Source organism: Oncorhynchus kisutch, linkage group LG24 (assembly GCF_002021735.2).
Source record: "Oncorhynchus kisutch isolate 150728-3 linkage group LG24, Okis_V2, whole genome shotgun sequence".
In the NCBI taxonomy this organism is placed as follows: domain Eukaryota; kingdom Metazoa; phylum Chordata; class Actinopteri; order Salmoniformes; family Salmonidae; genus Oncorhynchus; species Oncorhynchus kisutch.
The window spans coordinates 18,189,747-18,205,283 of record NC_034197.2 but is presented as its reverse complement, the minus strand read 5'-3'; the positions used below and the strand labels follow the sequence as shown (position 1 = coordinate 18,205,283).

Here is a 15,537-nt window from a genome sequence, read left to right as displayed (position 1 = left end):
TCACATATGATGGGCTATTAACAAGTGCAGGGTGTGAGGAACGTTGACAGGAGGCCTGCTCAATCAAAAGCCATGAAGCCATATCCTTCTGAATCATCGCAGGTAAACTTTCCCTCCAGAAAGACACAATGTTCAGATTAGAAGCCCAATAATACAGTTTAGATTGCAGAAATTGCATATCCACAGGCCGTGAAATTGGTATCAACTCACTTTTTTGCCAGTTTATCTTGTAGCCAGAGAAGGAGCCAAATGTGTTTATCAAGTTAAGTAAGGGTGGAATAGAAGTTTTAGGCTTGGACAAAAACAAAAGAACATTGTCTGCATATAGGGACATTTTGTGCTGTGTGTCCTTTATTTTAACAGAAGCTATATCGGCACATGCCCGAGTGAGAGTAGCAAGGGGTTCCATGGCTATAGCGAAGAGAGCAGGCGAAATAGGGCACCCCTGTCGGCACCCCTTGAACAAGCGGAATGACTGCAACATTTCTTGATTGGTTACCACGGACGCCATTGGGTGTGCATAAATAATTCTTATCCAATTAATACATTCCTTTCCGAACCCGAAGTGCTCCAGAACCAACATCATATATTTCCACTCAATCCGGTCAAACGCCTTCTCTGCATCGAGCTATTACCACGGCCTCAACCTTATGATCGTGATACATTACGTTGAAAAGACGTCTCAAATTGTAGTGTATATGTCGGCCCGGGATAAAACCTGTCTGGTCAGGGTGTATGATGTCAGAAATATATGTTTTCAATCGGTTTGCCAATATCTTTGTCAACACCTTGTTTTCTATGGGGAGTAACGACACGGGGCGATAAGACGACATCTCCATGGAATCTCTATCTTTTTTCAAGATCAGTGCTATTGTAGCCTCATACAGTGTTTGCGGGAGTTTGGCATTTTCTTTGGATTGTTTAAACATTCGCAACATAAGTCGAGCTAGACTGGCGCAGTATTTCTTATAGAATTCTATTACATATCCATCGGGCCCAGGGGCCTTGCTGTTTGGAAATTGTGCTATCGCTGTGTTAATTTCCTCCAAAGTTATCCCTGCATCGAGTCCATAAGCTGCCCCCCTGTCTAGTTTAGGAAGTTCACATTCAGCGAGAAAGCGTTCCATAGTTTGTGGATCAGTAGCATCGCATTTTGATTGGTATAGCTCTGAGTAAAACTGCGCAAAGCATTTATTAATATCCTGCGGATCTGTTACTATTTTACCCTTCTTGTCTTTTATTTTGTGAATAGCTCTAGATGCCTGTACATGCCTTAGCTGTCTTGCTAATAATTTGTGGTTTGTCACCCAGTTCAAAATAACTTTGTTGCGTTCTAGCAAGTAAAGAGCCCATCCGTTTCGAAGGATGGTATTGTATTCATATTTGAACTTTGATCTTCTCAAGGACTGTATACGAGGAATTCGTCCTAAAAACGTTCTCCTGTTCCCCTAACTCTCTTTCAATTTCTCTTAGCCTAGTATTGGTGCGTTTCTTCCTCTCTGATGTATAAGAAATAATGTAACCTCTAATCACAGCCTTTAGAGATTCCCAAAGGGTGGAGTCGTCAGCATCCCCGTGTCGTTAGTTCCGAGGAAAAAGGCAATCTGCTCCTTCAAATACTGACAAAAAGCCTCATCTTTCAGCAGGTATGCGCCACGGTCGCCGACCTGTCGACATATTGTCGCGTTTCAGCACCATGGACACAGGAGAGTGGTCCGTAATTAGAATAGGGTGATAGGTAACCGACTCAGCTGCTGAAATTAGTTTTGAGTCCAACAAAAAATGGTCAATTCTGGAATATGATTTATGAACTGATGAAAAGAAAGAGTAATCCCTGTCTGTTGGGTGCGTCAGTCTCCAAATATCGACAATGTTAAGGTTTGTCATCAATGTATTTAGACAGACACTGGAATTTGATTGTTGAAGTGACCTTGATAGCTGTTTATCTAAAAGAGGATCTAACGTACAGTTAAAGTCCCCTCCAACAATAACACTTGTATCTGAGATATTTGGTATGTCCTTAAATACCCTTTGAAAAAATTATGGATCATCGAAGTTGGGTCCATATAAATTGACCAAGGTTACTGGTTTCGAATTCAGTGTACCAGCCACAATAATATACCGACCATTAGGATCTGAAATCGAGGATGAGTAAACAAACGGAATGTTTTTCCTTATCAGGATTGCTACCCCTCTCGCTTTTGCATCAAAGTTAGACTGGTATATCTGACCGATCCAGCCGACTCGTAGCTTGGCCTGAGCGGAGCGTTTAATATGAGTTTCTTGAAGAAACACTATGTCAGCACCCAGTGATTTAAGATGAGAAAAAACCTTAGCTCGTTTCACCACATGCCCTAAGCCATTACAGTTCCAGCTGACTATCTTTATTCCACCTGGTCTACTCTGTGCTCTGTCACTATGTGGCATTTCTTATTTTAGAGCAAATTGTTGCTGTCATACAAAACACCAAAGAAAAACGTCCTGCCGTGCGGGAGCTTGTCATGCCACCTGTACTAATAATAAACGTGAACATAAAACACAGACCCCATCCCCCCTCCTGTCCCTTTACTGAGTGACTTCCCCAAACGAAGCACTCCTTGGCTAACACACAAACCTTAGGGTGTCTAGACATACAGCTTGAACTAACTCGTCTATAGATGCTCCGCATATACGCTAATATTAAATAACACTTAACACTTCACTCTCACGTTAGGGGGTGAGTGGCGCTAAAACATGATGTGCCAAACAATGCTATATTAGCCACAACATCTCACCAATCATAAGTCCCAAATTCTGATCTTCTAATCGAAAAGCCATAGTCCGGAAATCCAAACACATTCCTGGCCTGTATTTGGTCATTTAGCCGGCTGACACAGCCGTTCTGTATCCTCAGCCAGGGAGCTTGCTTGTCAAGAACAGATCGGCCTCTTTTGGGTTGTCAAACGTACGTGTTGATCCTTTGACTGTCACCTTAAACCGGGCTGGGAAGAGGAATCCATATCGGATGTTGGCCGCCCTGCATTTGTTGCGTACCTCATCATACTCTTTCCGTTGGTTCCTCACCTCCAAGGTGAGATCTGGGTAGAAAGACACCCTGGCTCCGTTGAAGTTAAGGGGGAACTTACAATGAATACAATGAATGGCCTTGGTGGCCCGCCCTTGGCCGGCTTCGTTGCCTGAGATCTGTGTGCGCAGGGCCGGTATCAGCTCCGAGACAAATTCTGTGGGTTTCCCTTTCTCAGTATCCTCCTGGATGCCACATATTCGGATGTTCTGGCGTCTTGAATGCGACTCGAGCATTTCCAGTCGGGCTTTCAGGGTTTTGTTGTCATTTTTTAACGTTGCACACTGTTTCTCTATGTCCTGTAGCCTGGCCTCGTGATTGACTGTTGTCTGCTCAACCTCATGCACCCTTCTCTGAGTTGCTTTCACAGTTTCGGCCAAAGTCCCAATACTCTTTGAGATATCAGCCAACCTTGTGTCCACCTTCTTGCTTAGTGAGTTTATGGCAGCCAGTATGTCACTTTGCGTAGGCTCTGTGTAGGCTCGTGACGTCTACTCCATAGCACGCTCTCTAGCGCCCCCCCGCGTTGGACTAGTTAACTGTGAGGTTGCAAGATTGGATCCCCCGAGCTGACAAGGTGAAAATCGGTCCTTCTGCCCCTGAACAAGGCAGTTAACCCACGGTTCCTAGGCCGTCATTGAAAAGAAGAATGTGTTCTTAACTGACTTGCCTAGTTAAATAAAGATTAAATAAAGGTGTGAAAAATTAATAATAAAATAAAATAAATCGGCAAATCTGCGCCCAAGAATACCGATTTCCGATTGTTATGAAAACTTGAAATCGTCCCTGATTAATTGGCCGCACCTCTACTTTAGAATTAGGCAATTCTGTTCTGTGAGCTTGTGTGGCTAACCACTTCTCGGCAGAGCCGTTGTTTGAAAGGTGGCATCCAATGATGGTACCACATTGAAAGTCACTGAGCTCTTCAGTAAGGCCAATGTGTTTCTGTGGAGATTGCATGGTTGTGTGCTCAATTTTATACACCTGTCAGCAATGGGTGTGGAATACACAGATTCGAATTTGTCCACATACTTTTGGCCATAGTGTGTATCAGAAAATCAAGTGCTATTGCATGTAAAGATGAATGCATTTGCTACATTATTAACTGTTTGCTTGGATACATTGCAAAGCCTTATGACTTGACATCCCTGTTTTGATGTACCTGCTCAACATGGTGTTGATGGTGTGATCTTCATTGTAGCCTGACAGGGGGGCAAAGCGTCTACGGGATGATGATGATGGTGATGACCCCAGAAGCAAGAAGGTTGGCAGAGACCTGGCCAGACGCCTGGAGAGAGATGACGGTGAGGACCCGAGTAGTGACAGGAAGAGGATACTGGAGAAACTCATGGATGATGATGAGGACACAGACGACCAAGAGGTGGGCAAAGTTTTACTGACATAAAATCAATCAAATCAAATTGTCATATGCACCGAATACAACCGGTGAAATGCTTACTTACAGGCCCTTAACCAACAATGCAGTTTAAAAAATAAGAATAAGAAATAAGAGGAACAAGTAATTAAAGAGCAGCAATAAAATAACAATAGCAAGACAATATACAGGGGGTACCGGTAATGAGTCAATGTGCAGGGGCGCCAGTAAGTGGAGGTAATTGAGGTAATATGTACATGTAGGTAGAGTTATTAAAGCGACTATGCATCGATAATAACAGAGTAACAATGGTGTAAAAGAGGGGGCAGCAATGCAAATATTCTGGGTAGCCACTTGATTAGATGTTCAGGAGTCTTATGGCTTGGGGGTAGAAGCCTCTTGGACCTAGACTTGGCGCTCCGGTACCGCTTGCCGTGCTGTAGCAGAGAGAACAGTCTATGATAGTCTACGACTAGGGTGGATGGATCATTTTTAGGGCCTTCCTCTGACACCGCCTGGTATAGAGGTCCTGGATGGCAGGAAGCTTGGCCACAGTGATGTACTGGGCTGTACGCACTACCCTCTGTAGTGACTTGTGATTGGAGGCCGAGCGTTGCCATACCAGGCAGTGATGCAACCAGTCAGAATGCTCTCGATGGTGCAGCTATATAACCTTATGAGGATCTGAGGATCCATGCCAAATCTTTTCAGTCTCCTGAGGGGGAATACATTTTGTCGTGTCCTCTTCACGACTGTCTTGGTGTGCTTGGACCATGTTAGTTTGTTGGTGATGTGGACACCAAGGAACTTGACGCTCTCAATCTGCTCCACTGCAGACCTGTCGATGAGAATGGGGGTGTGCTTGGTCTTCCTTTTCCTGTAGTCCACAATCATCTCCTTAGTCTTGATCACGTTGAGGGAGAGGTTGTTATCCTGGCACCACACGACCAGATCTGTCGGTGATCAGGCCGAGCACTGTTGTCATCGGCAAATTTAATGATGGTGTTGAAGTTGTGCCTGGCCGTGCTGTGCCGAGTGAACAGGGAGTACAGGACGGGACTAAGCACGCACCCCTGAAGGGCCTCCGGTGTTGAGGATCAGCGTGGCGGATGTGTTGTTACCTACCCTTACGGCCTGTGGCGGCGTGTCAGGAAGTCCAGGATCCAGTTGCCGAGGGAGGTGTTTAGTCCCTGGGACCTTAGCTTATTGATGAGCTTTGGTGTTGAACGCTGAGTGTTGAACGCTGAGCTGTAGTCAATGAATGGCATTCTCACATAGGGCATTTGCAAATTGGCTACAGAAGTGAGTGCTACTGGTCGGTAGTCGTTTAGGCAGGTTACCTTAGTATTCTTGGGCATAGGGACTATGGTAGTCTGCTTAAAACATGTTGGTATTACAGACTCTGACAGGGAGAAGTTGAAAATGTCAGTGAAGACACTTGCTAGTTGGTCAGCGCATGCTTGCAGTACATGTCCTGGAAATCCGTCTGGCCCTGTAGCCTTGTGAATGTTGAGCCTGTTTAAAGGTCTTACTCACATCGGCTTCGGAGAGCGTGATCACAGTCTTCTGGATCAGCTGGTGCTCTCATGCATGTTTCAGGGTAATTTACCTCGAAGCGAAGTAGTTTAGCCTGTCTGGTATGCTCGTGTCACTGGGCTGCTCTCGCCTGTGCTTCCCTTTGTAGTCTGTAATGGCTTGCAAGCCCTGCCACATCTGACGAGCGTCAGAGTCTGTGTAGTACAATTTGATCTTGTTCCTGTATTGACGCTTTGCCTGTTTGATGGTTCGTTGGAGGGCATAGTGGGATTTCTTATAAGCTTCCGGGTTAGAGTCCCGCACCTTGAAAGCGGCAGCTCTAGCTTTTAGCTCAGTGTGGATGTTGCCTGTAATCCATGGCTTCTGGTTGGGTATGTACGTAGAGTCACTGTGGGGACGACGTCATCGATGCACTTATTGATGAAGCCAATGATATTGTGATTATGGTGTACTCCTCAATGCCATCGGAATAATCCCGGAACATATTCCAGTCTGTGCTAGCAAAACGGTCCTGTAGCTTACTATCTGCTTCATCTGACCACTTTTATGGATCAAGTCACTGGTGCTTCCTGCTTTCATTTTTGCTTGTAAGCAGGAATCGGGAGGATAGAATTATGGTCAGATTTGCCAAATGCAGGGCGAGGGAGAGCTTTGTACGCGTCTCTGTATGATGAGTAAAGGTGGTCTAGAATTTTTTTCCCTCTGGTTGCACATTTAACATCTGATAGAAATTTGATAAAACGGATTTAAGTTTCCCTGCATTGAGTCCCCGGCCACTAGGAGCGCCGCCTGTGGATGAGAGTTTTCATGTTTGCTTATGGCGGAATACAGCTCATTGAGTTTGGTCTTAGTGCCAGCATCCGTCTGTGCTGGTAAATGGACCGCTACAACAAATACAGATGGTGTGGTCTACAGCTTATCATGAGATACTCTACCTCAGGCGAGCAAAACCTCAAAACTTCCTTAGATATTGTGCACCAGCTGTTGTTTACACATTTACATGGTACGCCACCCCTTGTCTTACCAGATGCCACTGTTCTATCCTGCCGATAGAGCGTATAAGCAGCTAGCTGTATGTTGATGATGTTGTCGTTCAGCCACGACTCCATGACGCGTAAGATATTGGTTTTTAATGTCCCGTTGTTAGTTTAATCTTCCTCGTAGGTTGTCGATTTTATTTTCCAATGATTGCACATTAGCTCGGAGAACGGAAGGCAGTGGGGGGTTTATTCGATCGCCTACAAATTCTCAGAAGTCAGGCCCCCGCCCTCTTTTTCTCCATCTTCTCTTCACGCAAATGACGGGGATTTGGGCTTGTTCCCGGTAAAGCACTATTTAAAAAATAAAATAAATAATTACATTATTTCACCTTTATTTAACCAGGTAGGCTAGTTGAGAACAAGTAAAGCATAGCAATTCGACACATACAACAACACAGTTACACATGGAATAAACAAACCTAGTCAATAATACAGTAGAACAAAAGAAAACGTCTATATACAGTGAGTGCAAATGAGGTAAGATAAGGGAGTTAAGGCAATAAATAGGCCATGGTGGTGAAGTAATTACAATATAGCAATTAAACACTGGAATGGTAGATGTGCAGAAGATGAATGTGCAAGTTGAGATACTGGGGTGCAAAGGAGCAAGATAAATACTGTATGGGGATGAGGTAGGTAGTTAGATGGGCTGTTTAGATGGGCTACGTACAGGTGCAGTGATCTGTGAGCTGCTCTGACAGACGGTGCTTAAAGCAAGTGAGGGAGATATGAGTCTCCAGCTTCAGAGATTTTTGCAGGTCGTTCCAGTCATTGGCAGCAAAGAACTGTAAGAAAAGACGACCAAAGTAGGAATTGGCTTTGGGGGTGACCAGTGAGATATACCTGCTGGAACGCGTGCTACGAGTGGGTGCTGCTATGGTGACCACTGAGCTGAGATAAGGCAGGGGCTTTACCTAGCAGGTACTTGTAGATAACCTGTAGCCTGTGGGTTTGGCGACGAGTATGAAGCAAGGGCCAACCAACGAGAGCGTACAGGTCGCAATGGTGGGTAGTGTATGGGGCTTTGGTGACAACATGGATGGCACTGTGATAGACTGCATCCAGTTTGTTGATTAGAGTGTTGGAGGCTATTATAGATGACATCACCGAAGTCAAGGATCGTTAGGATTGTCAGTTTTACGAGGGTATGTTTGGCAGCATGAGTGAAGGATGCTTTGTTGCGATATAGGAAGCCTATTCTAGATTTAATTTTGGATTGGAGATGCTTAATGTGAGTCTGGAAGGAGAGTTTACAGTCTAACCAGACACCTAGGTATTTGTAGATGTCCACGTATTCTACGTTCGAGCCGTCCAGAGTCGTGATGCTGGACGGGCGAGTAGGTGCGGGCAGTGATCGGTTGAATAGCATGCATTTAGTTTTACTTGCGTTTAAGAGCAGTTGGAGAGCTGTATGGCATTGAAGCTCATCTGGAGGTTAGTTAACACAGTGTCCAAAGAGGCACCAGAAGTATACAGAATGGTGTCGTCTGCGTAGAGGTGTACCAGAGAATCACCAGTGTACCAGAGAATCACCAGCAGCAAGAGCAACATCATTGATGTATACAGAGAAGAGAGTCGGCCCGAGGATTGAACCCTGTGGCACCCCCATAGAGACTGCCAGAGGTCCGGACAACAGGCCTTCCGATTTGACACACTGAACTTTATTAGAGAAGTAGTTGGTAAACCATGCGAGACAATCATTTGAGAAACCAAGGCTGTCGAGTCTGCCGATAAGAATGTGGTGATTGACAGAGTCGAAGGCCTTGGCCAGGTTGATGAATACTGCTGCACAGTAATGTCTCTTATCGATTGTGGTTATGATGTCGTTTATGACCTTGAGCGTGGCTGAGGTGCACCCATGACCAGCTCTGAAACCAGATTGCATAGAGGAGAAGGTACGGTGGGATTCAAAATGGTTGGTTATCTGTTTGTTAACTTGGCTTTCGAAGACCTTCAAAAGACACAGTAGGATAGATATAGGTCTGTAGCAGTTTGGGTCTAGAGTGTCTCCCCCTTTGAAGAGGGGGATGACCGCGGCAGCTTTCCAATCTTTGGGAATCTCAGACGATACGAAAGAGCGGTTGAACAGGCTAGTAATAGGGGCTGCAACAATTTCGGGAAATAATTTTAGAAAGAGAGTGTCCAGATTGTCTAGCCCGGCTGATTTGTTGGGGTCCAGATTTTGCAGCTCTTTCAGAACATCAGCTATCTGGATTTGGGTAAAGGAAAAATGGTGGGGGCTTTGGCGGGTTGCTGTGGAGGGTGCCGGGCAGTTGACCGGGGTAGGGGTGCCAGGTGGAAAGCATGGCCAGCCGTAGAGAAATGCTTATTGAAATTCTCAATTATAGTGGATTTATCGGTGGTGAGTATTTCCTAGCCTCAGTGCAGTGGGCAGCTGGGAGGAGGTGCTCTTATTCTCCATGGACTTTACAGTGTCCCAGAACTTTTTTGAGTTTGTACTACAGGATGCAAATTTATGTTTGAAAAAGCTAGCCTTAGCTTTCCTAACTGCCTGTGTATACTTGTTCCTAACTCCCCTGAAAAGTTGCATATCACGGGGGCTATTCGATGCTAATGCAGAACGCCACAGGATGTTTTTGTGCTGGTCAAGGGCAGACAGGTCTGGAGTGAACCAGGGACTATATCTATTCCTAGTGCTACATTTTTTTAATGGGGCATGCTTATTTAAGATGGTGAGGAAGGCACTTTTAAAGAATAGCCAGGCATCATCTACTGACGGGATGAGGTCAATGTCATTCCAGGATACCCCGGCCAGGTCAATTAGAAAGGCCTGCTCACAGAAGTGTTTTAGGGAGCGTTTGACAGTGATGAGGGGTGGACGTTTGGTCGCAGACCCATTACGGATGCAGGCAATGAGTAACCGTTGTTCTGATGTCCAGAAGTTATTTTCGGTGGTAAGAGACGGTAGCAGCAACATTATGTACAAAATAAGTAAAAACCAATAAGTTGCAAACAAACTAACAGAAAATCAGTTGATTAGGAGCACTTAAAACATCAGCCATCTTCTCTCATGCGGCGTTAAATGTGCTGATCTTGTTCCTAAAATACTTTTTTGTTGTCTTGGTTACACTTTTCACAAAAGGGCACTCTGTTTTCAGGGTGAACCAGTGGATGAGAGTTCGGTGAAGAAAATGATCCTGACCTTTGAAAAAAGGTCTTACAAAAACCAAGAGCTGAGGATAAAGTTCCCAGACACCCCGGGGAGGTGAGTTAATGAGGGACATTTATACGTAAGGGTGTGACGGTCATGGAACTTTGGATTACTTTATATTTGAGATTCTTCAAAGTAGTCACCCTTTGCCTTGATGACAGCTTTGCACACTCTTGGCATTCTCTCAACCAGCTTCATGAGGTAGTCACCTGGAATGCATTTCAATTAACAGGCATGCCTTGTTAAAAGTAAATGAGATTTTCTTTCCTTAATGTGTTTGAGCAAATCAGTCCATATTATGGCAAGAACAGCTCAAATAAGCAAAGATAAATGACTTTAAGAAATTAAGCTCAGTTAATCCAGAAAATGTCAAGAACTTTGAAAGTTTCATCATGGGCAGTTGCAAAATCCATCAAGCACTATGATGAAACTGTCTCTCATTAGGACCGCAACAGGAAAGGAACACCCAGAGTTACCTCGACTGCAGATGACAAGTTCTTCAGAGTTAAAACCTGTTATGGCAAGGCGTTCCCGAGGGGAACTCCACTCCCCCCCATTCAGCTGAAAAGGTGGCGCAGGGAATTAAAAAATATTATTTCGAAATATTTAACTTTCACACATTAACAAGTCCAATACCTCAAATGAAAGATAAACATCTTGTTCATCTACCAATCATGTCAGATTTTTTAAAGGTTTTACAGCGAAAACACAACATGTATTTATGTTAGACCACCACCAAGTCAAAGGAAAAACGCAGCCATTTTTTCCATCCAAAGATAAAATCACAAAAGCAGGATTAGAGAGAAAATGAATCACTAACCTTTTGAAAATCTTAATCAGATGACAGTCATATGACATGTTACATGGTACATTTATGTTTTGTTTGATAATATGCATTTTTATATCCACAAATCTCGGTTTACATTGACGCCATGTTCAGAAATTCCTCCAAAATATCCGGAGGAATTATAGAAAGCTACGCCAGATAACAGAAATACTCATCATAAACTTTGACTAAAGATACATGTTCTACATATAATTAAAGATACACTGGTTCTTAATGCAACCGCTGTGTCACATTATTTTTTAAACGTTACGTTTCAGCTCACGTGCCCAAAAACTGACTGCTGGTCCAAGATAACTCGCACGAAAACTTCCAAAAGATATATTCCAGGTTGAATAAACTGGTCAAACTAAGTAGAGAATCAATCTTCAGGGTGTTATTATCATACAGTGCCTTGCGAAAGTATTCGGCCCCCTTGAACTTTGCAACCTTTTGCCACATTTCAGGGTTCAAACATAAAGATATAAAACTGTGGGACACAATCATGAAGTGGAACGACATTTATTGGATATTTCAAACTTTTTTAACAAATCAAAAACTGAAAAATTGGGCGTGCAAAATTATTCAGCCCCTTAAGTTAATACTTTGTAGCGCCACCTTTTGCTGCGATTACAGCTGTAAGTCGCTTGGGGTATGTCTCTATCAGTTTTGCACATCGAGAGACTGACATTTTTTCCCATTCCTCCTTGCAAAACAGCTCGAGCTCAGTGAGCTCAGATTCTCGATTGGATTCAGGTCTGGACTTTGGCTTGGCCATTCTAACACCTGGATATGTTTATTTTTGAACCATTCCATTGTAGATTTTGCTTTATGTTTTGGATCATTGTCTTGTTGGAAGACAAATCTCCGTTCCAGTCTCAGGTCTTTTGCAGACTCCATCAGGTTTTCTTCCAGAATGGTCCTGTATTTGGCTCCATCCATCTTCCCATCAATTTTAACCATCTTCCCTGTCCCTGCTGAAGAAAAGCAGGCCCAAACCATGATGCTGCCACCACCATGTTTGACAGTGGGGATGGTGTTTTCAGGGTGATGAGCTGTGTTGCTTTTACGCCAAACATAACGTTTTGCATTGTTGCCAAAAAGTTCAATTTTGGTTTCATCTGACCAGAGCACCTTCTTCCACATGTTTGGTGTGTCTCCCAGGTGGCTTGTGGCAACACTTTTTATGGATATCTTTAAGAAATGGCTTTCTTCTTGCCACTCTTCCATAAAGGCCAGATTTGTGCAATATACGACTGATTGTTGTCCTATGGACAGAGTCTCCCACCTCAGCTGTAGATCTCTGCAGTTCATCCAGAGTGATCATGGGCCTCTTGGCTGCATCTCTGATCAGTCTTCTCCTTGTATGAGCTGAAAGTTTAGAGGGACGGCCAGGTCTTGGTAGATTTGCAGTGGTCTGATACTCCTTCCATTTCAATATTATCACTTGCACAGTGCTCCTTGGGATGTTTAAAGCTTGGGAAATCTTTTTGTATCCAAATCCGGCTTTAAACTTCTTCACAACAGTATCTCGGACCTGCTGGTGTGTTCCTTGTTCTTCATGATGCTCTCTGCGCTTTTAACGGACCTCTGAGACTATCACAGTGCAGGTGCATTTATACGGAGACTTGATTACACACAGGTGGATTGTATTTATCATCATTAGTCATTTAGGTCAACATTGGATCATTCAGAGATCCTCACTGAACTTCTGGAGAGAGTTTGCTGCACTGAAAGTAAAGGGGCTGAATAATTTTGCACGCCCAATTTTTCTGTTTTTGATTTGTTAAAAAAGTTTGAAATATCCAATAAATGTCGTTCCACTTCATGATTGTGTCCCACTTGTTGTTGATTCTTCACAAAAAAATACAGTTTTATATCTTTATGTTTGAAGCCTGAAATGTGGCAAAAGGTCGCAAAGTTCAAGGGGGCCGAATACTTTCGCAAGGCACTGTATATATCTAATAACGTTCCAACCGGATCATACGTTTTCAGCTGGAGCCAAATGGAACAGCGGTAGCACCCACAGAGAAATGCGCCACAGGAAAATGGCATTCTGTCGGGACACTGACTATTTCCCCTCCCATTCGGTCAAAGTTCACAGCAAAATGCTCCATTCCACTTTCTACTGAATGAGGACATCTAGTGGAAGGTGTAGGAAGTGCTTCCAGATCCATATCTTGTTGGGAAAGGATGGGGCGATGACGTCAAAGTTGTCCCAACTTTCAGAATTTCACTTCTTGTTTGGAAGATTGCCTGCCCTATGAGTTCTGTTATACACAGACATAATTCAAACAGAGAAGTTTTAGAAACTTCAGAGTGTTTTCTATCCAATAGTAATAATAATATGCATATATTAGCAATCTAGGACAGAGTAGGATGCAGTTCACTATGGGCACGCAATTCATCCAAAGTGAAAATACTGCCCCCTATCCTCAACAAGTTTTAACTGCACCTCAGATTTCAGCCCAAATAAATGCTTCACAGAGTTCAAGTAAGACACATCTCAACATCAACTGTTCAGAGGAGACTGTGTGAATCAGGCCTTCATGGTCGAATTGCTGCAAAGAAACCACTACTAAAGGACACCAACAAGAAGAGACTTGCTTGGGCTATGAAACATGAGCAATGGAGATTAGACAGGTGGAAATCTGTCCTTTTGTCTGATGACTCCAAATTCCAACCGCCAAATTCCAACCGCCAAATTCCAACCGCCATTTCTTTGTAAAACGCAGAGTAGGTGAACGGATGATCTCTGCATGTGTGGTTCCCACCGTGAAGCATGGAGGATGTGTGGGGGTGCTTTGCTGTTGACCCTGTCTGTGATTTATTTAGAATTCTAGGCACACTTAACCAGCATGATTATCACAGCATTCTGCAGCAATATGCCATCCCATCTGGTTTGTGCTTTGTGGAACTTTCACTTGTTTTTCAACAGGGCAATGACCTAACACACCTCCATAGTAGAGAGAATAATTTATTTCAGCTTTAATTTCTTTCATCACATTCCCAGTGGGTCAGAAGTTTACATACACTCAATTAGTATTTGGTAGCATTGCTTTTAAATTGTTTAACTTGGGTCAAACATTTTGGGTAGCCTTCCACAAGCTTCCCACAATAAATTGGCTGAATTTTGTCCCGTGCCTCCTGACAGAGCTGGTGTAACGGACTCAGGTTTGTAGGCCTCCTTGCTCGCACACGCCTTTTCAGTTGTGCCCACTCATTTTCTATAGAATTGAGGTCAGGGCTTTGTGATGGCCACTCTAATACCTTGACTCTGTTGTCCTTAAGCCATTTTGCCACAACTTTGGAAGTATGCTTGGGGTCATTGTCCATTTGGAAGACCCATTTGCAACCAAGCTTTAACTTCCTGACTGATGTCTTGAGATGTTGCTTCAATATATCCACATAATTTTCCTACCTCATGATGCCATCTATTTTGTGAAGTGCACCAGCACTAGCAGCAAAGCACCTCCACAACACGATGCTGCCACTACCGTGCTTCAATTGCACCTCTTTGTCCATGTGCAATTGCAAACCGTAGTCTGGCTTTTTTATGGCGGTTTTGGAGAAGTGGCTTCTTCCTTGCTGAGCGGCCTTTCAGATTATGTCGATATAGGACTCGTTTTACTGTGGATATAGTAATTTTTGTACCTGTTTCCTCTAGCATCTTCACAAGGTCCTTTGCTGTTGTTCTGGGATTGATTTGCACTTTTTGCACCAAAGTACGTTCATCTCTAGGAGACAGAACGCATCTCCTTCCTGAGCGGTATGACTGCTGCGTGGTCCCATGGTGTTTATACTTGCGTACTATTGTTTGTACAGATGAACGTGGTACCTTCAGGCGTTTGAAAATTGCTCCCAAAGACTTGTGGAGGTCTACAATTTTTTTTTCTGAGGTCTTGGATGATTTCTTTAGATTTTCCCATGATGTCAAGCAGAGAGGCACTGAGTTTGAAGGTAGGCCTTGAAATACATCCAACAGGAAATGTGTGGAGTGGTTGAAAAACTAGTTTTAATGACTCCAACCTAAGTGTATGTATGTAAACTTCCGACTTCAACTATGTGTGTATGTATTTATGTATGTATATTTATATATATTTATTTTAAGAGGTACATTTTCTCCTCCACTCCTGACTGCATGGGCTGCTGCTGTAGGCTAGATTGAAGATAACAGGTTAGGACAAGTTAGGATTCCATGTAGAAACTTTTAGAATATTAACAGGTTTATGTGACGTGCCGTTGCTTTGTCAATCTACTCCGATATCAGAGCACTCTTGTTTGTGTGACAGAGTGCAGAATAACTGATGAATTTACAAACGCATAACACCCGTTGAATTTGACAGGTATCAGTAAACGTCAGACAAGAAAACTGAAATAAGTTGTTGCTAGCCGCACAGTTACAATCCCCAACGCTCTAGATAACAGTCCAACCAGCTCTACTAGGCCGAGTAAAATAGTCAGTGAGGTGTTCTCTCATTTGTGTCTGGCAGTAGCTAGCAATCTAGCCATTTTTAGTTACATGAC

The 15,537-nt window shown here is 43.6% G+C and overlaps 1 protein-coding gene across 2 annotated transcripts in view; it reads left to right on the top strand.

The window, feature by feature from the left end:
• Window positions 1-15,537, top strand: part of LOC109869476 (beta-catenin-like protein 1) — a 47,203-nt gene that overhangs the window by 3,603 nt on the left and 28,063 nt on the right. For both annotated transcript variants that reach the window (XM_020459656.2, XM_020459655.2), the window contains exons 2-3: window positions 4,266-4,445; window positions 10,135-10,241. In XM_020459656.2, the coding sequence (XP_020315245.1) occupies window positions 4,266-4,445; window positions 10,135-10,241 (287 nt within the window). The remainder of the gene's footprint in view (window positions 1-4,265; window positions 4,446-10,134; window positions 10,242-15,537) is intronic.